Source organism: Candida metapsilosis (assembly GCF_017655625.1).
Source record: "Candida metapsilosis strain BP57 chromosome Unknown scaffold1, whole genome shotgun sequence".
Taxonomy (NCBI): Eukaryota; Fungi; Ascomycota; class Pichiomycetes; order Serinales; family Debaryomycetaceae; genus Lodderomyces; species Lodderomyces metapsilosis.
In genome coordinates, this window is record NW_027138159.1 from 3342623 (window position 1) to 3363634 (window position 21012).

A 21012-nucleotide genomic window follows, 5' to 3' on the forward strand; every position below is an offset into this window, starting at 1 on the left:
ATACTTGGTGGCTTTATTGTGACTGCTCACTGGTAACTAAAGTTGGAAAATTGTAAAAAAAAAAAAAGTGTCAATCTTTCATTTTGTTTCACACATTTAGACCTTAATTGTGTGATACCGTCTACGCAGCTCAGAGTCGTAAATGGTTTCCAACTCAGCCCTTGTGTAGCATCTTCTTAGAGTGATCTCAACATCTTCTGTACCATAAACAACTCTATGCTTGAATTTTGCTAATTTTTCAGCGTTCCAATTTGGTGAGTGGCAACCAACAACTCCAAACGGAAGATTGGGACTAAGAAGGGAGACATCAAACATGACAAAGTAATCGTGGCTATTTCTCCAAAGTTTAGCCCACCAGTTGATGCTACTACTTGGGTATTGTGGACACAAGTCACACACAATTCTTGCATCAGACTCACAAGGTGAAGGACTTGAGATTACGAGGGATCGTAAGGTGCGATGCTTGAACCGTTTGAATACCCGCAAAAAATAAGGTCCGTAATAGATGCTATCAAATTCTAGTGACAACTGCACTAACTTCGGGTAGTCGATTTGTAAGTCGCTGTTAGTGAACAATTTGTTTACATCCAAATGACCCCCTGCATACAACTCACGAAGACAGCTGGTGTCAAATCGATCACATAATGAAGATGTCATATGCGAAAGCTTCGAAACACTGTAAATTCGCAATACACGCAACTTCATATGAAATTTCCAAGGCTGATCGCGAAGCACATTATTTACCCAAATTGTTAGTTCAGTCAAATTTGTCATTTGAGATACACATTCAGGGTTGTCACGACAGTATGTACTAGAAAGCATTATCAGATTGAAACTGACAAAGTCCAGCAAAGTATCAAAACATCTGTTTTTAGGGGATATGTATATTGTGCCAGGTTGATAAAGACGAACATACTCTTCAACAAAATCAGAATAGTTATCAGAAAAGACATCAGAACAGCCTTCAGGATGATTGATATAGATGCTTAGCAATTGGAAATATCTTATTTTCTTGAAGTGTTTGAAAATACAATCTATGATAGTCATATTGTGACAGTATAGTTCGAGCCGAAAAATCTCCTGGGTTTTATCCAATTTTGCCAAATACCTTTCGAATGTATCATTCGAAATAATCGTGTACAGCTTGCTCTTGCAATTGTCGAGGTTCTTGGGGAAATGAAAATTCAGTTGAATTTCACCTTGTTTTGTAGAGTCAGTTTGCAATGGCCATGGTGCGTACACATATAGGTTTCGGTACAACTTCAGTTTTGCAACGTAGTAGAATTTGGAATGTAGTGGAGCAAACGTCAAAGCTTCGTGCTGGTTAAGTTGATGAAAGACTTGTTCCAATATCTCATGCGGTAGGCATGTGAGGGAAAGCATTTAACTTTGAAAATCTAGCAAGCAGCAAAGGAAGATCTCGTTGAATAATGCAACTCTTAAATAGCTTGATACTAAATTCATTCTCTTGTAGTTTCCTTATTTTGGGGATACGCATAAAGTTATTGACCGACAGGAGGATCATAAATGTGGTATATTTGTACCATCATGTTGCTATGTGGGCATGTAATATATCTCACGAACACATATAGTAACTGCTATTATCCACTCACAGCGTGTTTCAATTTGTTCACTTTTATTCTTGGGTTGTTTTCCTTTTTTTCTTTTTCTCTTTTTCCTTTTTCCTTTTTCCTTTTTCTGTCAATGCATGGAAATCCCTATTTGTGTAATGGTTGGTTTATATTCCGAAGAGTAGTAGCTGAAATGTACAATACTCGGTTTTATAGACTCCTGTCTATTGGAAATGTTAAACAACTATGTATAATAACCTAAGTCTCAACAACCCTACTCTCTACAGGTAGTATTCTTACGAGAAATTTCTCTCTTTATGCGTTGCATTTACACATAAAGCTCATGCAAATCCCATCTCATGGCATATTTGGAAAGTCTCTTGAGACTTCACTTGCATGCCTTGGTGAGAAAGTTATAGATTAGTAGAAGTACTTGCCTTCACACCTTCAAATATACTTGCTAGTTTTTTCAAGAAGGCAACAGGTCCGAAAGCACCAATTCTTTCAAGTTTGTGCTCTTGGGCCAGAAGATGTTTGCAGCCACGCTTTTTTTGGCTCTTTATAAATGCCACTAGCTTCGTTGACAATAAAGTGATTCCAATTTCTTTTCCAAGTATAAGCTGTTTGTAAACTGATATTGGGTTCTTTGTGTGCAGCTTTTGTATGCAGAAGACACATGTTCGATAACAAGTTGCCTGAATGCTTCAGAGTAGTAGCTATATGAACTATTACATTAACAAGATTCATCCTGCTCAGAGTTAATGTCTACATCTACATCATCACACTCCATGTTGGATTGCAAATTGTAAATTGTCAGCTTCAATTTTAGTTGGATATGAACATTGTGTGTCGTAAATTTGCTTTTGACGACAGCTAAAAAAAGTGACAATTTGATTGCCGATATCTGGAATCGTCTCTTACCTATGCCTTTTTCACATGGTCTAACAAAACATACCCGCACACAAACAAACAGCAAAAAAAATAAAAAGATCTCATTTGTATAAGATTGGTTTTTATAGTAAATAATGGCCAATTTCCTCTGCTTCCCAACACAAAATATTTTTTATTCTCTCTCTCTCAAAAAGTTGCCCCCTTTTTAATTTCTTTTCTTCTTCTGGACAACAACCTATACTATGGCTAGAACTAAACAAACAGCAAGAAAATCCACCGGTGGTAAAGCACCCAGAAAACAGTTGGCTTCCAAAGCAGCCAGAAAATCCGCCCCAGTGTCTGGTGGAGTCAAGAAACCACACAGATACAAGCCAGGTACCGTTGCCTTGAGAGAAATCCGTAGATTCCAAAAATCAACTGAATTGTTGATTAGAAAATTGCCATTCCAAAGATTGGTTAGAGAGATTGCTCAAGATTTCAAGTCAGACTTGAGATTCCAATCTTCGGCAATTGGAGCTTTGCAAGAGGCGGTGGAAGCTTACTTGGTTGGTTTGTTTGAAGACACTAACTTGTGTGCTATCCACGCCAAGAGAGTTACCATTCAAAAGAAGGATATCCAATTGGCTAGAAGATTGAGAGGTGAAAGAACTTAGAATAGCCTGTTGCTATTCTTATTTCTGCTTTAGTTTGATTTTTACTTTTTTGTTTTACGTGTATAGTTTAATTTTGATACCTTTTGTTTGAATCTTTGAACCATTGTAGAAACTCTCTGGTGGGGATTCCAAAACGGCGAAAATACCCTCCTCCTCCCTCTTTCCCGCCACAAGATGTTTCCCCGTTTTTTCTGAGCCGCAAACAAACCCCCCTAACCCCCGGCTTTTTTCTAGCAGCTTTCAACACCAGCAAAATCCCACCACCGGGGGTAAAAAAAAACAAAAGCGGCCCTTTACAAGACGGCGCCTCACCGCCGCTGGAATGGCTAGGCTAGTTTGGGTCAGCCTACCACCTTTATTGTTTGAAAAGAGATTGTAGAATTGGTCAAGTGAGTGGTTTATTTTAGTTGTATAAAAGTATACAGTATGGGAACTAAATGATTCTTCTATGATACCAGCCTGCTATTCCCCAATTCACTCCTCCGGTCCATTATCTTTACCCAAATTCATCTTATTCATTGAATTGATCAATCCTTCATCTTCCTTCAGTTGTTCGCCACGGTACCCATACAGGTATGCACTATCAGCACCATGACCACCACCACCACCGCCACCACCACGTCGGCCAGCAGCATCTGCTGCATCCTTATTATTATCCCCCTTTATTGGAGTACTAGTATATGAAGGCTCACTTTCGCACGTCCCTACTCCAGCTCTAGTGCTTGAAGTATCTATAGACTCTCCCTCTTCAGATGATTGAGGTGGAAGGTAGTTGGCGTATTGGGCGTATTGTTGAGCAGGAAATTGCATTCCCATGGATGGAATTGCTCCAGAAGATGAAGCGTTTGCTGATCCTCCTTGTGATGGAGGCGGTATATTCACCTGAGGGCCAAGAATATGTGGTGGTGGAGGTGGAGGAGGAACTTGGTGGTGTGGGTGCGATTGGGGTATTACTCCACCAGAAGGAGGTGGTGGCGGTGGTGGATATCCACCTGCAGCGGCGGCAGCGGCGGCAGCAATAGCAGAAGCTGGATCCATACCCATTGACAATGCAGCAGCAACTTGCATTTGGGCCGCTTGTGCAACTTGATGTTGTTGTCGTTGATACTTTTTGTTATTCATTGATACTCTACCCCAACTCAACCTAACTCTATTACCACCAATTATAAACCCCTGCATTGCTGCTATTGTCCGTTCAGCCTCTTCTCGTGTTGAGTATTTAACAAACCCACAGTTTTTACCTGGTGGTATTTTAATTTGTTGAATGACTCCAAATGGTTTAAATAGTGTGAATAATGTTGCTTCAGTTACTTCTGAAGATAGACCTCCAACAAATACCGTTGTGTTGTTTGGATCGGAGTATTGAGGCAGTTGTAACTGTGGTGGTTGATGGGGTGGAATTGGAAATGTGGGAGACATATAAGGTTGTCCTTCATTTTGTGGATCATGTAGTAAGAAACTGGAATCAGCATCTGGTGGTAACTGTACACCAGTGGTTCCTCTATCATTTGCCATGGGGTTGTAGTAACCGAATATAGGGCTACCACCAATTTGACTTTGTGGTGCTCCAGGAGGAATAAACATCAATTCCGGAGGTATGGGAGCTGCTACTGCTGTGGTAGGATCAGGACTATAATATGCACCACTCAGTATAAATGAGTCATTCCTGTCATGGTTGTTGCCGTTATTGCTATTGTTATTGTAGTAAGGTTTATTCTTTCGATAATTGCTACTTCTAGGCGTAGCAAGAGCAACCCGTAATGGTCTTCCAGCAAACCACACTCCATTCATTTCATTTAAAGCTCGTTGTCTCTCCAGTTCTTCAGTAAATCTAACAAACCCAAAACATCTTGATTTTCCCGATACCGGATCGGTCATTACACGAACAGTTTTAATAGAATTGGGAAACTTTTTTTGAAAAAACGCCAACAAATGGGCTTCAGTAGTTGATGCCGATAAATCACCCACAAATAAGGAAAATTCTGGCATTTGAACAATGGGGGCACTCAATGTTGCTCCACTGGCCCAGTTTAATCTAAAGTATTTCTTTTGATTATCGGGGTTGTTTGGATATAGTTGTTGTGAAGGCATGGCGATATCAGGTAATAATTGTCCATTTAAGCTCAACGCTTCTTGAGCATCTTCAAAAGTTTCAAACTCAACAAAACAGTAACCGGAGTTGGTTAATCCTTGTAAATGAGGATCGAGTTTCAACGTCTTTGGTCTGATTATTTTAACCACAACATTCTTCTTTAACAAGTTCCACCAAAGATCGGTAATTTGTTGTTCATCTAACCAGGAATCCAAATCACCCATCCATAACGTCCGTGGTTGTTCTGATGTGGAACCATTGTCGCCACCTCCGCCACCACCTTCAATCAGATCTTGTTGTTGTTCCGCAGCAACCGCATTTGATTGTTTTGTGGAAATGGGCGGATTAGGCACAGTGTATTCTGAAAGTAGTTCTTGTTCTTGCTGGTGCTGATGACTAGCTGTGCTTGATATAGTATTGGGGTTAATTGTAGGGCGCACTGGATTACTGATCTTGGTGTATGATGATGGTGATTCATCCGGATGTGTCAGGGAAGGCGCGGTATTGGTGCTATAGTTTATCGATTGCGGGTGGTTGCGGTGGTGGTCAACTGTATTCCCTTCTTTGCTAGTTGATGGATCGTCACTTTGGTAACTGTCTTGTGTAGTGGGATGATGTGCCATGGTGATTGAGTGTCTTGTGTAAGGCTAATTGGCTTTAATATGTGTGTAAATTGCAATTGGATAAAAAGGGGAGACTTACGCACAGAGTACAGAGTGGGAAATCTTTAGTATTGATTTTTATTTTTTATTTTATTTTTATTTTTGTTACAGTTAGTAGTATGTTGTGGTTATAACAGAGAAGACGAACATCTTTATATATGTGCCGTTTTTATTTATAGAATATTCCTAAAGTATACTTCTACAGTTTACATAAGAAAGAGACTTCCACTCTTTACTCTGCTCACTGAATAGTTGATGTGTCAAATCTTTATTAGATCTTTAAGTGTACAGCCGAGATACCAACCAAAATTTATCTCCGAACTTTTTGAATCTCCAATCAATAGCTTACTAACAAACTTCTTATCCTACACACGAATTCAGCATTTTGGTTCATTCTACGTTTTAATGAGAGAGAATGTGTAGCTTCTTTGATATCCAAGTGGAAACATGCACCAGCTTCAATAGATCACCTTTGAGAAAGCTTTGACCTGTGCATCTATTGCAATTCTAGCTTCTTCCAAGCACAAAGTGGATAAGCATTGTCGGGGGAGCACACCCTTCCTCAATGGTTTAATCACATCAGGTGCTCATAGTAAGGCGTATGTGCTCTTTCCTACCAACTTGCAATCTCTCTTTCCTTGTGATTCTATAAAGAGACAAAATGTAAACAAACAAAACAAAAAATCAATTTTTACAACCAAAACAAAAGACCACAGCAGACCACAACAGTAGACTACACTATGGATTCAAAGGATGTTGGTGATACCAACCTGGAGACTGTGTCACAAGCTAACGACCAGGAGCCAATCTTGAAAAACAAAGAAAGTTTGCTATCAAACAAATCCAGTTCCATTGCAAACCAATTTCCAGAATTAAAGCATCAACAATCACAATCTGCATTTCTTAATCCACGACAACAATCAGTATACCAGAAACGAGTTAATTACATCCCAAATACAAACTTTTCCGGAAACAAAAGCTCACTTTTGATACAAGATGATGTCAAATCACCTCAAGCTTCCATCCCAAACACATTTCATTACAAATCTCATCCTAATGCAAAATCAAAAGATTTAGGTGTAAGTGCTGTTGCAGAAGAGGATCATTCAAGCTCTGCGCGTCAGAATTCACAACTTTCTGGGATAACACCACAATGGATGCCAGAAGAATTGAATGTAAAATGGACTCCCCAGCCAGTCGCTAACGATGCTGTCAATACACACACGTTGAGTCAAAAAATTAGATCAATGGACTTTCAACCGAGCAGTACAGTGATTCACAATTCTGACGTACAAATGAGTGAGAATCTCCCATGGAAATCAGAGCTAGAAAGTCCAGCTGCAAAGAACTTGCGAGGTATTTTCCAAAACTCAAAAGAATTGTCCAACAAAGAAGAAACTACATCTTCTGTAACATCAACTCCAGTGGGAACTAGAATCTCGTCTACACGACATCCAATAGCTTTCAATTTGAACGAATTGAATCCACCGTCGCCCTTAAAGTTGTATAATGATAATTACAATACATTTACCAGAAACAAACTAGAGGGTGTATTACAAAATATTGCATCAAATAGAAATACTCCAGCTCAACCTAGCAATAGGCAAATCTCAAAAGGAGTGGCGTTACAGAAACCTCCCTTGATTGAAAACTTACAAACATCAAACATACCTCTTAGATCAAGTATCAAGGATTTTACCAAGACAAAGTCATACACAGCTAGTGCATACAAGGCAAATGCAGAAAATATATTTTCGCGACTCATACAAAAGGGTCCAAAGGGAAACATTGATCGCATGAGGAGTGTTTCGAAAGAAACTGCAACTTCCACCCCGAAAAGGAATCCTGTATATACACAGGATAATCAAAACACCCATTACTCATCATTCAGCACCAGTTACACCTCAGAAGACAAAAGTATCCCTGCAGACAATCACAACTTGCCGAAGCAAGTGTCGAATGAATTCACCTCAATAACCAATGATTCAAAAAGCAAAAGTGAAATAGAAACCGATGGACTTGGCTCAGATGTTACATTTGATTCACCTTCAGAGTTGGCAGACGAGCTTGGTGAAGTACAAGAATCGTTGTATACTCAAGATTTGACAAACTCACGCACTTCTGGTAGTGGCAAGCTGGATTTATCACAAAGTTTGGAGAGTAATAACCAACTGAGCAAATCAAAATCATTGAGTGTTGATGACGAAGATACTATTGGTGTGATCAAATTCAAATCGAAATCTAAATTACGTGGGAAAGGAATCACCCCCCTTGTCAATGGCAAGGTGGAACCTAATCTCAGTTTATCTCAAGAGTATCCAGGAATGATTTATGATCCTGCCAATCTTAAATGGATCAGCACGGATGAACAGAATAAAACCTTGGACAATATAGAAGATTTAACTGATGATGAGGTGGAATTGACGGGTATTTTGAAAAAGGCAAACTCTAGGTCAAGAAGAAACAATTTTGAAGTATCATTTCAGGATCCAGATTCTCTAAATGAACGCGTTGATTATCATGAAAGTGGGTTTGCTGCAGGTGATGTGACAAAATTATCACAATTGGGGGAAACTTCATTCTCTGAGTCTAAAAGGAGACTAGTTTCTATTTTGACCAATGTATTGGAATTGCAGATGGAAATTTCGGATTGGGACGAGGTTGAAGATATAGACTTGTCCAATTGCGAGTTAAGCTCACTAGTTGACTTGTATCATTTCTTACCAAAGTTGAAAAAGCTCAGTGCAGCAAACAATCACATAAAGTACTTGGCCGGTCTTCCAAAAAGTATACATGAACTTGACTTATCTGAGAATGAGGTTGAAGATAGGAGTACGTTTTCCGATTTGAAAGATTTGCATTGCCTTATACTTGAACATAACCTATTGACAGAAACAACCAATCTTTCTAAAAACATCAACTTGACAGTATTGAAGCTATCTCATAACAACATTGATGATATCAGCGGCTTAAAGAGCCTATCTAATTTATTCTACTTGGACTTGTCATTCAATAAGTTGACAAAATTGGACATGAAAGGCTTTGAGTTACCCAATCTTCAAGAACTTAATGTATCAAACAATCTGATTGAAAGGATAGAGAACATTGACCACCTTTATTCGTTGAGGATTTTGAATTGTGACAAGAATCAGATGACAAAGGTCAATTTTACTAGCACCAGTTTGAGGAAATTATTGCTTAATCAGAACAACTTGGAGTACGTTGACATTAAGGGTCTCAGGAAATTGTTTTGTGTGAGGTTTGATGGTAATATTATTTCCCAATTGGAGTTTCCCGTGTGTAATCTAATCGAGCTGGTATCTATGAAATCACAGCCATATATGAGACAAATTTGGGAGAACTCAGCTCCACAGTGTGACCATTTAAGTCGTTTGGATTTTTCAGGTAACAGGTGGGTGCCAAACAATGTTTTTCCTTTCATAAGCGATTTAAACTTGTCAGCTATGAATTTGAGTCAGTTGCCTACTGATTTTGCCAACTTGTTTCCAAATGTGCAATACTTGAACTTGAATTTTAACAAATTGGAATCTATCGAGCCATTGTCACAATTGCAAGGATTGAAGAAATTGTGGCTCGTTAGTAATAGAATCAGCAATTACTATCTCACTTGCAAACACCTTCAGAATTGCAACAAAAAGTTGGTCTTGTTAGATCAACGATTGAATTCTTTCAACATTTCATTCTACGACTTTATTTTTGATACAGATGAGGCTAACATTGATATTGAGCTCGCTACAGTTGAAGACATAGAAGTATTTGCTAACAGATTGGAAGAGTTGGATCGTACTCATGAATGGGAGGAGCGAGATGATATATTTCAACATGAATTGGAGAAAAGAAGGGATTTGAATTTGATCAAGGGAAGAGAAGAGTATCAAAGTGTAATGATGTTGTTTTTCAAGCATTTGAAAAGCCTTGATGGAATTCCTGTCACCAATGCTTGCAGACAACTGGCCCATGCGTTGTATAGGAAGCTACACCCTAAAGGGAAGTAAATAGAAATAATATACATATTTTAGGGGCATTTAATATTTCAGGTGTGTGGTTTGCATTTCCAACATGAAATTTTCTGCAGAATGCTCGTGTGCCAATTAGACAAACGTTTTATTCAGCATACGAATAGCATTGCAAGGCAACAGATTCTCATCTTCTGTGTATCTGGAACAATGGCCTCTAAAATACCACAGTCATCTCTTTCTTACCAAAGATTTATTAATCTTGCATTCAATTCCATCGTCAATCAATTGAATAGCAAGGAGTGAAATAGCAAAAGTCAGGAACATAAAGAAACAAAGAGAGAACAAAAAAAGAGTTAAAGCAAAAAAAAAAAAAAAAATTTAGCAAAATCAATTTGATGTCAAGAATTCTTTTGATAAAAAACAAATCTAAAATCAATCCCTAGACAATCATATTACAGCCATGAACGGTGAAGGATGGTATGTGAGTCATTACTTATGGAGGAAGGCAATTACACCCCTCCCCTCTTCTTCCTGATCCCACCCACTAACATTTAATCTAGGTTATTTATATTTTCGGTTGTCGTTAATGCCGTTAACTTGTTCTCCCAAGTGTTTTTCACAATCATGTACTCCGACTTGGAGTGTGACTACATTAATCCTATTGAGTTATGTAACAAGTTGAACCCATGGTTTATTCCAGAGGCCGGTTTGCATGCATTCATTTCGTTGTTGTTTTTAGTTAATGGTTATTGGTTTTGCTTTTTGCTCAACTTGCCATTGTTGGCGTACAATGTCAACAAGTTTTACACCAAGAACCATTTGTTGGATGCTACTGAGATATTCAGAACGTTGTCGAAACATAAGAAGGAGAGTTTTCTCAAGTTGGGGTTCCATTTGGTGATGTTTTTCTTTTACTTGTATAGAATGATTATGGCCTTGGTTAAGGATGACACTTCATAAACTCGGATGCATGGATGATTCTGTTCATGTTTTGGACAAGTTGAGTGGAAGAAGACAAGAGTGGGGTGTCTTTACATTGTTGGATCTGTTATTTTTGTTTAACAATTGTGTACTAATACATATACAAACTACCAGACATATAAATGTAGAATATTACAAAGCTGGGAATTCAGCTTCTTTCTGTTTTAATTTCTCATTGATTATGGTTAATTTGGAGACAATGCCAGTTTCTGGATTTAGTAGAGCTTTTAATATAGGCAATTGTTCTGCCACTGTATCCAGACTGCTTGTTTCCAACTCGTTTTGGATTTCACGTTTCAAAGTTTCAACTTGGTCGTGTATCGATTTAGTCCAATAATACTCCAGCTTCTTCTTTCTTTCAATTCCCATGCATTCACTCATTTCTGTCGCTACTTGCCTAGTTTGTTCCTTAACTACTAGAATCTTTTGTCGTATGAGGTCTTTTTCGTTTTGAATCTTGGATATTGTATTGGCTGTGGTATTAAGTTTCTCGGCTTTATCTCGTAGCTCATCAATTGTACTTAAAACGTGTAACTTGAATTCATCGGAGTATAGAGCATCAGCTTGAAAGTTTTCAACAAAGTGTCGTAAAACATCCAAGAAGCTAATTTCCTCTGCTTCGCTATGTTGTGAGTTGCTCCTAAACTTCCGGGAAGGCTTCGTAACGTTTTTGGGAAGCACGTTAGAATTTAATGTTAATGGAACAGCAGGCTTGACTTGTTTCTCTGAATCATGGCTCAAGTCTGGTACATCATTCAAACTATTTGGCTCTTCCACAATACGTTTCTTTCGACCACCTGCTCTATTCTTTTTTGGACGGCCTCTTTTTCGTTTTTGTGGGGAAGCATTCGTTTGCGTTGGGGACTTGGAATGTGTCTCTAGGTTTTCATTGGGGAGATTTATCTCAGGGATGTAACCTCCATCGTCAGCCAGTTTTCCAGGCGTTTCAACAATCTCCAACTTTTGAGCTTGTATCACTCGTTTTCTTCAGAACTTGTCAGTAATAAGTCATCATGCTTATGTGTTCATCGAAACATACCCTGAACCTCTTATCCTTGCTTGACGCTGAATTTGTCTCTCATAGGTGTCGAAATTGTTCATCATAGAGGTTTGGTGGAAGTGTTTTGAAAGGCGCGCACGAATTTTCAAAATCAATTTGCAACTACAGTGTGGGTGCTACCTGAAGATGTACAAAAGAACTCTAAATTATTTTACTAAACAAAGGGTATATGCCTAAACGAATTAAATAAATGTCACAAGGTAACTCACACACAAGTGCACAGCAACGATAAAGAAAGAAAGGGATGAGGTGGCTTTAACACCATGTCCTGCATAAGAACTTGGTGAAGCTGATGTGGTAGGTGTAGCGGATCTGGAATCTGCTGCAACTGTAGAAGGTCCTGCAGATGTAGTTGGGGCAGAGGATGTAGCTGGTTGGCCAGTTTCAGATACTGTAGGCGAGTTGTTGTTGTTGTTATTGGCACTGCTACCCCATCCAATGATGTTTATACCGCCACCTCTGGTGGAAGTAGTAACGGTTGAAGGTTTAGATTCTGTAGTACTCGACAGTGAACTATCTGTTCTGGACCCACCAGCAATAGTGGAATTCCTGTGTTGGCTGCTGGAAGATACAGTGGAGCTCGATGAGCTAGTTGAGTTGGATGAACTGGTCAGATTTGAATAACCACTCAGTCCTGACTTGAAACCTGAAACTTGAGGCGCATCTTCGGCTGTACCTGTCCAACAATATTCTTGGAAACACTTGGCACATTCTTCGCTTTGTTCTTCACCCAATCTTTCTTGTTGTCTCCTGATAATAGCACAACCAACACAAGTAGCCCAATTGGAGTCTTCAGTTAAATTTCCCCTTGACATAACTTCATAACCATTCTTGATAGTACCAGCTTTCTCAGCATTTTCATATGCCAACTTGAAAGTTGAAAAGTTTGACAAATAAGATTCATGATGGTTGGACATGTATACAACCAATGGGATATCTGTTTCATTCAAATCCTTTTTATTGTGAAATTCAACAATATCTGACAAGGCCAAAGCATTGCATCCGAAAAACATTGGCTTCTCCTTTAAATCGTCACTTAAATATGTATCCACAGTTGGAACATAAGGGAATGGAACTCCTTTACCTTGATCGGAAAATTGCCATTTGTAAGTTTCAGTAAATGATGTTCCATTGGGCCAGTTTTCTTGGGTATCAGCACTATTGTCAAAAGCGAAAATGACATCAACACCACGATCAGGTTGAATCAAGGGATAAAATGGCACATTTTGACCATTTTCACCACCATCAACCAACGACAAAGTATTGTTGTTCACAATTGTGTCAATTTGAGCATACGTTGTGTCATAGAATGGGTTGGGCTTGTAAACTGCTACATCTTCTTTGGCGTCAGTCAAATCCGATATAATCTGCTCAAAGATTGGCCTAAGAACAGTACTCACGTCGTAGTCCCCCATGTTGGCAAACACTGAATTAAATACCGATGATGACGTTCCCATAACGAAACCAGCATTATCAAAGTTTCGAACACATTGATGTGAATCGCCATCTTCAAGACTTGATCCCAAATATTCAGTATCCACAAATGCATTCAAGGTGTCAAAGTTACCTAACTCGTAAGGTGAAATTTCAACAATAAACGTCAGGTTGGGGTTGATTACTTTAGCCTTGATAGTCTTTCCATCAGCAACTAATATGGAAAATGGCATTGAGTGGTCTTTGAAGCTGGTTAAGTTACGCACACTTGACCAAGTGGTATTAGCACCACCGCTGGAGTCATCCAAGAATTGGTGGCTCAAAGCTCTACCCCAAATATCTGTTGCCGAGGTGTTGAACCCAGCTTCATTTTTGCTTTCAATTGCAGTACCAACCCCAGTATAAAATTTTGCAATCGATACCAAATCGCCAGCATTTGGGTTCAAGATGGAAGCTTCAAGATCCCAAATTTTAGACGAATCATTCAATATATTTTCAACGGAAATCCAATTATTCAAAACCAACGAACCAACTAGCCAAGATCCCCCAGAAAGACCCACCAAGTACGATGACGATTGTAAAAGGCCTCCCAATGCATTAGTGTTTGAATCTTCAAATCTGTCGTCAAGTGCCAAGATGGATCCTGCACCTGCCAACATAGCTCTGTATCCACCGCCTGAAAATGCCAAACCAATGGTTATGTTGTGTTCATCTGAATTGTCGTTGATGAATGACTCTGCGTCAAAATCGCTCAAATTGGCCCTGTTGTTTAAGAAGCTGATCAAAAACTTGTTTGTTTGTTCATGCTTAGCCTTGATGTAATCCTTTTCACCGTCAGATAACCCGTTTCCTTCACGCACGAGTGCGGTGCTAGGGCAAGTAACATTGACTGGCGAGTATGGGTTGGCGACACCATCACCATCTGAATTCAGTTGAGTTTCGTCAGTAGATTGAGCTTGGGATGAGCTTGATGATCCTCCTCCATATAAACTATTAAGGAAACCTCCAATTCCACCTTCGGAAGTTGTAGATGAAGCAGATGAAGTGGCTGATTGTGAAGCACCAGAAGGGGCAGATGTGCTGCTAGCCTGGTTTGTAGAGGCCCCAAAAAGTCCAGCATACCAAGGTTGACTTGATGAAGAGGAGCTGGTGGTTGAAGCTTCCACTGTGGAGCTCGTTGGTTGATTTTGTTGGCTTGTTGAAGAAGATTGCGCTGAAGTGCTGGTTGCACCTCCAAAGATCCCCTCCCACCATGGAGTCGACGGAGTTGCGCCCAACGTGTTTTCTTCCGCTTCAAATGGCCATATTGCTAACGCTGTAGCGAGCAAGTAAAAGTATAGTAGAAAGTAGCGTTGCATGTTCAGTTGGTGAGGGGTACAGGTAAGAAATGAATCAGGTGGGTCTTGCAGCTATAAATACTTTCATTCTTAAGCAGTTTCATTAAAGATTCGGAATTGCTCTTAACCTATTAAAAGCTCTTCATTACCCCATTTGGGGAATTAATCAATGGTTGCTATTGAATAGAAAAATACACAAACTGCAGAAATGTACTTCATTTATGCAGAGTGGATAATTTTTGAAATAGAAGTTTTCCTTTTTGAATTTGAAGGGTTTGCATTAGCACTGGAACAGTCAGGTATAGTCGACACATTCTCCTCACGGAAGCTCTAGCATAAGAAAAGTCTATGATTTCTAATTGCTGTCTCTCTCTTCCGTCAAAATGCTCTCAGCACACACAGTGACAAATACGAGATTCTCTGCTAAATGCAACTTCCATTTCCTGCTTTAGCCTATTTGCCACAAGCCGTTGGCTAATTTGAGCCATTAGACAATGCTTGTAACCAATCCCGCTACAAAGGGCTCAAGTTGCGTTGAAAGGTACACTAGCCAAAAAAACTTTCCTAATTAGGAAAGTTGAATAATAATAGAACTCGTTTTGTGTCATGTTTCATTTCAGACTAAGAGTCTAGAACGGATACCGGAAGATTCAAAGCTATTACCAACACTTCCATCACTTTAGACAACTGCGGCTGTTATGTTTTGGAACATCTTTTAAGAGCCCTGCTATTGAAGTGGTGAGCATAAAGAGGCTATTTCTCTGTCGAGTAGTCTTAATCCTTTCCCCCTCTCCCTTCCCTACAAGCTCTACAGCACGATTTGAAATCAACAAATTTACAATTAAAAGGTGTCAACTATAAATCTATTGAGAGAAACTTTCCAACAAAATGTTTCTTTCGTCAGAGTCTTGTCCCCAGTTCTTGATGACAACACATGAAGCACCAACAACTTTTCTGGCATTACCTTCTTGGTCCAATTTGCACAAACCAGCCCATTCACCGAGAAGCTTAGCGTCAGAAACCTTGATGAGAGGAATCTTTTCTTCTGGTTCGTTACAGAGAGCTTCAATCAACTTAATGATAGCTTCCTCAGTAACTGAGTCACAAAGGACACAGAGTTGAGCTTCACGCTTGGACAAAGCTCTTGAAGCTTCACGTAAACCTCTAGCAAGACCATCATGGACCAATGAGTTTCTCAAGACAACCTTCAAAGCATCTTCAATTGAAACTGATGATTCAGCAACAACTTGTTCGGTTTCAACTTCAACTTCGATATCAGACATTGTTAATTTCTATATTTGATTAATAAGTGATAAAATACTGCTCTGAACCTTTTTCTGGTCTTCGTCGTCAAGTTTTTATCTTTATCTAGAAAGGAAGTGAAAATGCGTGTAGAATGTGAAATCAGTATGTTTTTTTTTTTTTCAGTGAGTCTGGAGTTACGCAAAGAGGAAAAAAAGAAGTTATTAGGGCTGTGGCCCTAAGAAGAATAGTTCAGGTGACATGATTAAAGAGGCAACCTGTTTCAAGCACGGCTGGAGGTCTCAAATGAAAGGGTGTCTGCTATCTTATTAAGAGCTCTTGGGTAGAGGGCCATTCTCGTTAGTGTATCTACTTGTTGAGTGTGTTTTCATCTGGCTCACTTTTGAGGTACTCACTAAGTATACCACCTTGAGCACCTCACGGCTGCGATCGTAGAATATAACTTGTATTCAAAAGTAAGGGCTATTACAATCCGTGGTGTTTACGTATCCCAGTGAATCTGTTGTAGTATTATCGTGATATTTTTTTTTTCTGTGCATTTGGTTGCAAATTTCGTCAAAAAATTACATATAACCTCTACTACTAATCGAATATTAGGTATTATACAAGTAGCTACTTACAGCCATCTCTAAATAAATTACAATTCCATTTCTTCTGCACCAAAGGGAGCATGACTATCGTCCATGTCTTCATCACTATCAATTGCATTATCGCTCATATTTTCATTTTGTTGTTCACGCAAAGCCGCCAAGCTAGTTCCAGACCCGCCACCAACTATGCCTCCAATAACAGATGATCTCTTTGGTGGTATAACTGGTTGGTTATTTCTATCATACTCATCTTCCTCATCTTCAAAGTCAACATCAAAAAAGTCATCGGTGGTTCCTGTTATCCGTTGATACAAAGACTTTACATCCGTTATGACTCCATCATATGATAATTCAGCACTTGGAGTGTTGGTAAAGAATATCTGGTCTTGAGCATCAGGTGTGTCCCTAAAGACAATATTGTTCTGTTGACTTGGCTTGAAAATGTTGGACAAGTCATTTGCAATGTACGTTTTTTCAACGTATCCCACTTTACAAACAACTTCCAACTTTTCTTGTGGAAGGAAATTTTGCAAATGAGAACCCAATTTAAAGGAGTTTGCTAAAACTGGGGTACCTTCTTGGTTAACGATAAAGTCAGTCTCATCAAGAATTTCATCAATGTCATTCGACGACTCTCTCAATAAAGAAGATTCCATCTTTGAGTAAGCTGATTCCAAGTCTCTCTTGGCACGACTCAAGTCTTGCTCAACAGTTTGGCTAAACCATATAGATTGACCCTCGGGGCAAATTCCAGAATTTCCATTTTGTATCATAACTTGAACTGAATACTCATTTTCGGTAGGTAAAGAATGAGGAGGGAACACAACAATAGCCAGGGATTCATTGTGTGATATCCATTCTTTGCAATCGCGCCGAACCACAGTGACCAATCTGGTTACAAAATGTGGCTGTAATCCCTCTGTGACTTGATTGTAACTTGTTTGTAAGAATTTGGGCAACTGGGTTGGTGAAATAATAACTTTTTCATTGATCTTGATGTGAGAACCATCGTCAAAATGTGCAATCTTGGACATTGGATCAAAATCAACTAAGCTAGTGTTTAATTTGTAAGTTGTACCTGCAACTGCTGCACTACGGCAAAATCCTTGTGCCAATTCACCTGGACCTCCATACTTTGATACCATACAAGGGAATTTACCATAAACATCGAATGATGACAAGAACCTCTTGATCTTGATAAGTGCCTCCTTTGTATTAATATCCTCTTTATAGCTTAGGCCAATAGAAAACACCAACTCCTTTATTTGTGGATCTTCAAGCTTAAACTCCTCTTTTAAAAATTTCTGAATCGGCTCATTTGCATATGGCTTCACCCTTTGTTTATAATCCGAGTCCAACAAAATAAATTTTAAAAATTTCATCAAGTATCTTTTGGTGAGGAGAGATAACGACTTATCGGTGAATATGTCATGCTTAGTTGTTGCATTGACTTTTTGTTGAAAATCGTCATTCTCAAACACATGAAAGTTGGATAATGATTGAAACTCGAGGTAACGGTACACACGTGATTTTACCAACAAGGCCAACAAATCTGACTGGCAAAACATAATCTTGGGTGTCAAATCAATACCATAATCTCTCGAGTTGAACTGATTGCTCAATTTGCCCCCTGGTATGTAAATTTGGGCATCCTGAAAATGTGGAATTTTCCCTTGGTTAACATCGGCACACCACTTTTTCAACTGCTCTATAGTCATGGTTGAGCTTGAGTCACCATAGTATGGCTTGTTGTCAATATGGAGTACCTGTGTGCCTTGCCATGACAATGCAGCAGCCAAAATACTTTCTTGAAGTCCAGTACCAACGACTAAAACATCGCAGTTGTCGATTTTGAGAAACTGGTCTTGTGGCTTTTCTAATCCTGCCAATTGAGGTATAACCGGGGGAGTATAAGTAGCACTAGGTCTACGCTCAGCCATTGATTTCCTTCTTTCCGTTCTGTTGTAGTTCATTATAGTGGTATCTGCTATTGGATAAATGGGAAAGTGTGACTTAAGCCAGGTGTATCAGGTCATAAAACCTTTAAATTGAATGACTGGTCGGTTGATTATTTTCAAGACCTGCAACTCTTTCAGACTAAGTAAGTGTAACTTAGTTTTTGAGATCGATGGGGGGTTATAGATGTATGAATTTTAAAAGTTAATAGTGGATTTGGTTGTTGAAAGCGTTGTGAAACACAACTTTACTTGGGGTATATTGGTCTCTTGTTTTTTTTTTTATGACTTTCGGGTATTTTTCTTGTTGATAAAAAAAATTTTTTTTTTTTTATTTTTATTTTTTTATTTTTTTTTAAATTAAATGCGTCAACACGTTGCATGGGGCAAATGAGCGAAAGAAAGGGTTCATTATTATTGGCATGGCAAGTGAGAGACAAACACTGTCTTGTTATTGGAGCAGGTGATGTTGCACTTTCTAGAATACAACACTTGATCATAGCTCAAGCTAGAATCACCGTGGTAACTGGTATTACGAAAGATGTACACCCAGAGATATTAAATCTAAATTCTCAAGGCAAGATCCACAATTTGGTTATGAGAAATTATGAAAATGAAGATTTGAAGATGTACGAAAATGGAGTTCCAGAGCTCGACTATGCGAGGATTTCCCCTGATAATTATAAAGACGTTGCAAACTTTGTCAATGAGTCATTTGCTTGTGTGTGTTGTTGCATAGATGACTATGAATTGAGCACCAAGATATATTATCAGTGCAAGGTTCTTCGATTGCCTGTCAACATAGCAGATAAACCTCCATTGTGTGACTTTTATTTTGGAAGCATGATTAATAAAGAGAACCTACAGATTATGATTAGCACAAATGGTAAATCCCCAAGGCTATCGAAACTTATCAAAGACACCATCGCTAGAGAGCTTGAAGGGGTGGATGTTAATAATGCGATTGAAAACTTGGGCTTGATAAGGTCAAGGCTAAGAGAGTTGATCTTGATTGATGACGATTTGGTCACTATTGACACGCGAATGACTTGGATTAAAGCATTGACGGATTTTTTCAGTATTAAACAATGGAGTAGCATCAACCTCATTGAAGAGACGCCCCAGCGCTACGAAAAAGTTGATAAAATTATCAACTGCTTCCCAGAGTATCCTCCACGTGATTTCAATGAGTTTGTTAAATTCATAAGTACATAGTTTAGATATCTTCGTGAACAAATAACTTGTCACCACCTCCGCCTACATATTCTCCTACTATATGTCCATCACCTTTCAATTGGTATTGATAACTCATCAACCCTTCTAAACCAACTGGACCTCTTGCATGGATTTTGTTAGTACTGATTCCAACCTCAGTTCCAAAGCCGTACCTAAATCCATCAGCAAATCTGGTCGATGCGTTCCAATATATACCAGCAGAATCAATACTCTTCAAAAACAAGTTTGCTGTGTCTTTGTCTTCGGTAATTATACATTCTGTATGTTTTGATGAGTGCTGGTTGATGTGGTCAATTGCGTCCTTAACATTGTCGACATATTTGATTGATATATCTAACGAGAGATACTCCTTGTCGAAGGAGTCGTCCTTTGCGTCAACGATGTAATCCTGGTCCAAATCGGAAATCACCGACTTTATTTCAGGAGTTACATGAACAGTTACTTTTTCGTCAATTAAAGATCTGATAACATCCTTGACTCTGTCCTCTGGGATACTCTTGTTAAGCAACAACTGTTCAACTGCATTACATCCCGCTGGATAATTTGTCTTTGAATCAACCACTATTCTTTTAGCCTTCACTGGATCAAAGTTTGAGTCAACATAGATGGAGCAAATACCGTCAGCATGGCCCAAAACTGGGATTTTAGTGTTTGATTTGATATTACGCACGAGTTCATTCGATCCTCTTGGAATAACCAAATCAATGTACCTATCCTGGTCCAATAAGTCTGCAACATCCTCTCTGCTTTCAATTAGTTGAATGGCTTTTGGAGGGACTTTGGTCTCGGCCAACGCCTTGCTAACAATGTTACTCATAATTTTAAATGTCTGGTATGACTCTTTTCCTCCTTTCAATATAGCAGCATTTCCAGACTTGATTGCCAATGCCGTAATATTGGCTATTACCTCGGGCCTGCTTTCAAAGATGATCAACAAAACACCTATCGGGGCAGTGATTCTGTACAAGTTTAACCCTTCGTCGATCTTCTTTGCCAAGGTCACTTTACCGACCGGGTCAGGCAAATTGGCAACGTCCAATATACCTTGAAGCATCGAGTCAAATTTGCCTGGATTACTCAAATCCAATCTCTTTACCAAAGACGATGAAAGGTTCTTGGCTTTGGCATTTTCCAAGTCCAACTTATTAGCTTCTATAATGGATGATTTATTATCCTTTAAGGACTTGTAAATATTCTCCAAAGCCTGTGATCTTTCTGTATTCGTGAGAACCTTGAGTTCAGCAAACGCAGAGTTTGCTTCTTTGGCTATGGATTCACCTGACATGTTGATCTTTTGATCTTGGAAG

General features: G+C 39.0%; 11 protein-coding genes across 11 annotated transcripts; 4 read left to right on the top strand and 7 right to left on the bottom strand. All coding sequences in view use genetic code 12, as the record gives it.

Moving 5' to 3' along the window:
- Window positions 1–96: 96 nt before the first annotated feature.
- On the bottom strand, window positions 97–1383 carry I9W82_001480 (uncharacterized protein; the record flags this gene model as incomplete). The annotated part of the gene is made up of 1 exon (XM_067690230.1): window positions 97–1383. The coding sequence occupies one exon, from the start codon at window positions 1381–1383 to the stop codon at window positions 97–99; it is 1287 nt and encodes a 428-aa protein (XP_067551501.1).
- Window positions 1384–2704: 1321 nt separating this feature from the next.
- Window positions 2705–3115, top strand: HHT1 (Hht1p; the record flags this gene model as incomplete). The annotated part of the gene is made up of 1 exon (XM_067690231.1): window positions 2705–3115. The coding sequence occupies one exon, from the start codon at window positions 2705–2707 to the stop codon at window positions 3113–3115; it is 411 nt and encodes a 136-aa protein (XP_067551502.1).
- Window positions 3116–3589: 474 nt separating this feature from the next.
- On the bottom strand, window positions 3590–5830 carry I9W82_001482 (uncharacterized protein; the record flags this gene model as incomplete). The annotated part of the gene is made up of 1 exon (XM_067690232.1): window positions 3590–5830. One exon carries the CDS (start codon window positions 5828–5830, stop codon window positions 3590–3592), a length of 2241 nt encoding a protein of 746 aa, XP_067551503.1.
- A 779-nt stretch (window positions 5831–6609) lies between these two features.
- I9W82_001483 (uncharacterized protein) lies at window positions 6610–9885 on the top strand (the record flags this gene model as incomplete). The annotated part of the gene is made up of 1 exon (XM_067690233.1): window positions 6610–9885. The coding sequence occupies one exon, from the start codon at window positions 6610–6612 to the stop codon at window positions 9883–9885; it is 3276 nt and encodes a 1091-aa protein (XP_067551504.1).
- Window positions 9886–10309: 424 nt separating this feature from the next.
- Window positions 10310–10809, top strand: I9W82_001484 (cornichon family protein; the record flags this gene model as incomplete). The annotated part of the gene is made up of 2 exons (XM_067690234.1): window positions 10310–10326; window positions 10410–10809. The coding sequence occupies 2 exons, from the start codon at window positions 10310–10312 to the stop codon at window positions 10807–10809; spliced, it is 417 nt and encodes a 138-aa protein (XP_067551505.1).
- Window positions 10810–10962: 153 nt separating this feature from the next.
- Window positions 10963–11934, bottom strand: I9W82_001485 (uncharacterized protein; the record flags this gene model as incomplete). Its single annotated transcript, XM_067690235.1, has 2 exons — window positions 10963–11815; window positions 11870–11934. The coding sequence occupies 2 exons, from the start codon at window positions 11932–11934 to the stop codon at window positions 10963–10965; spliced, it is 918 nt and encodes a 305-aa protein (XP_067551506.1).
- A 138-nt stretch (window positions 11935–12072) lies between these two features.
- Window positions 12073–14682, bottom strand: I9W82_001486 (plb1; the record flags this gene model as incomplete). The annotated part of the gene is made up of 1 exon (XM_067690236.1): window positions 12073–14682. The coding sequence occupies one exon, from the start codon at window positions 14680–14682 to the stop codon at window positions 12073–12075; it is 2610 nt and encodes an 869-aa protein (XP_067551507.1).
- An 842-nt stretch (window positions 14683–15524) lies between these two features.
- RPS12 (40S ribosomal protein eS12) lies at window positions 15525–15944 on the bottom strand (the record flags this gene model as incomplete). The annotated part of the gene is made up of 1 exon (XM_067690237.1): window positions 15525–15944. The coding sequence occupies one exon, from the start codon at window positions 15942–15944 to the stop codon at window positions 15525–15527; it is 420 nt and encodes a 139-aa protein (XP_067551508.1).
- Window positions 15945–16561: 617 nt separating this feature from the next.
- I9W82_001488 (GTPase-activating protein) lies at window positions 16562–18487 on the bottom strand (the record flags this gene model as incomplete). Its single annotated transcript, XM_067690238.1, has 1 exon — window positions 16562–18487. The coding sequence occupies one exon, from the start codon at window positions 18485–18487 to the stop codon at window positions 16562–16564; it is 1926 nt and encodes a 641-aa protein (XP_067551509.1).
- Window positions 18488–18850: 363 nt separating this feature from the next.
- On the top strand, window positions 18851–19684 carry MET8 (bifunctional precorrin-2 dehydrogenase/sirohydrochlorin ferrochelatase; the record flags this gene model as incomplete). Its single annotated transcript, XM_067690239.1, has 1 exon — window positions 18851–19684. The coding sequence occupies one exon, from the start codon at window positions 18851–18853 to the stop codon at window positions 19682–19684; it is 834 nt and encodes a 277-aa protein (XP_067551510.1).
- Window position 19685: 1 nt separating this feature from the next.
- PRO2 (glutamate-5-semialdehyde dehydrogenase) lies at window positions 19686–20990 on the bottom strand (the record flags this gene model as incomplete). Its single annotated transcript, XM_067690241.1, has 1 exon — window positions 19686–20990. One exon carries the CDS (start codon window positions 20988–20990, stop codon window positions 19686–19688), a length of 1305 nt encoding a protein of 434 aa, XP_067551511.1.
- Window positions 20991–21012: the final 22 nt, after the last annotated feature.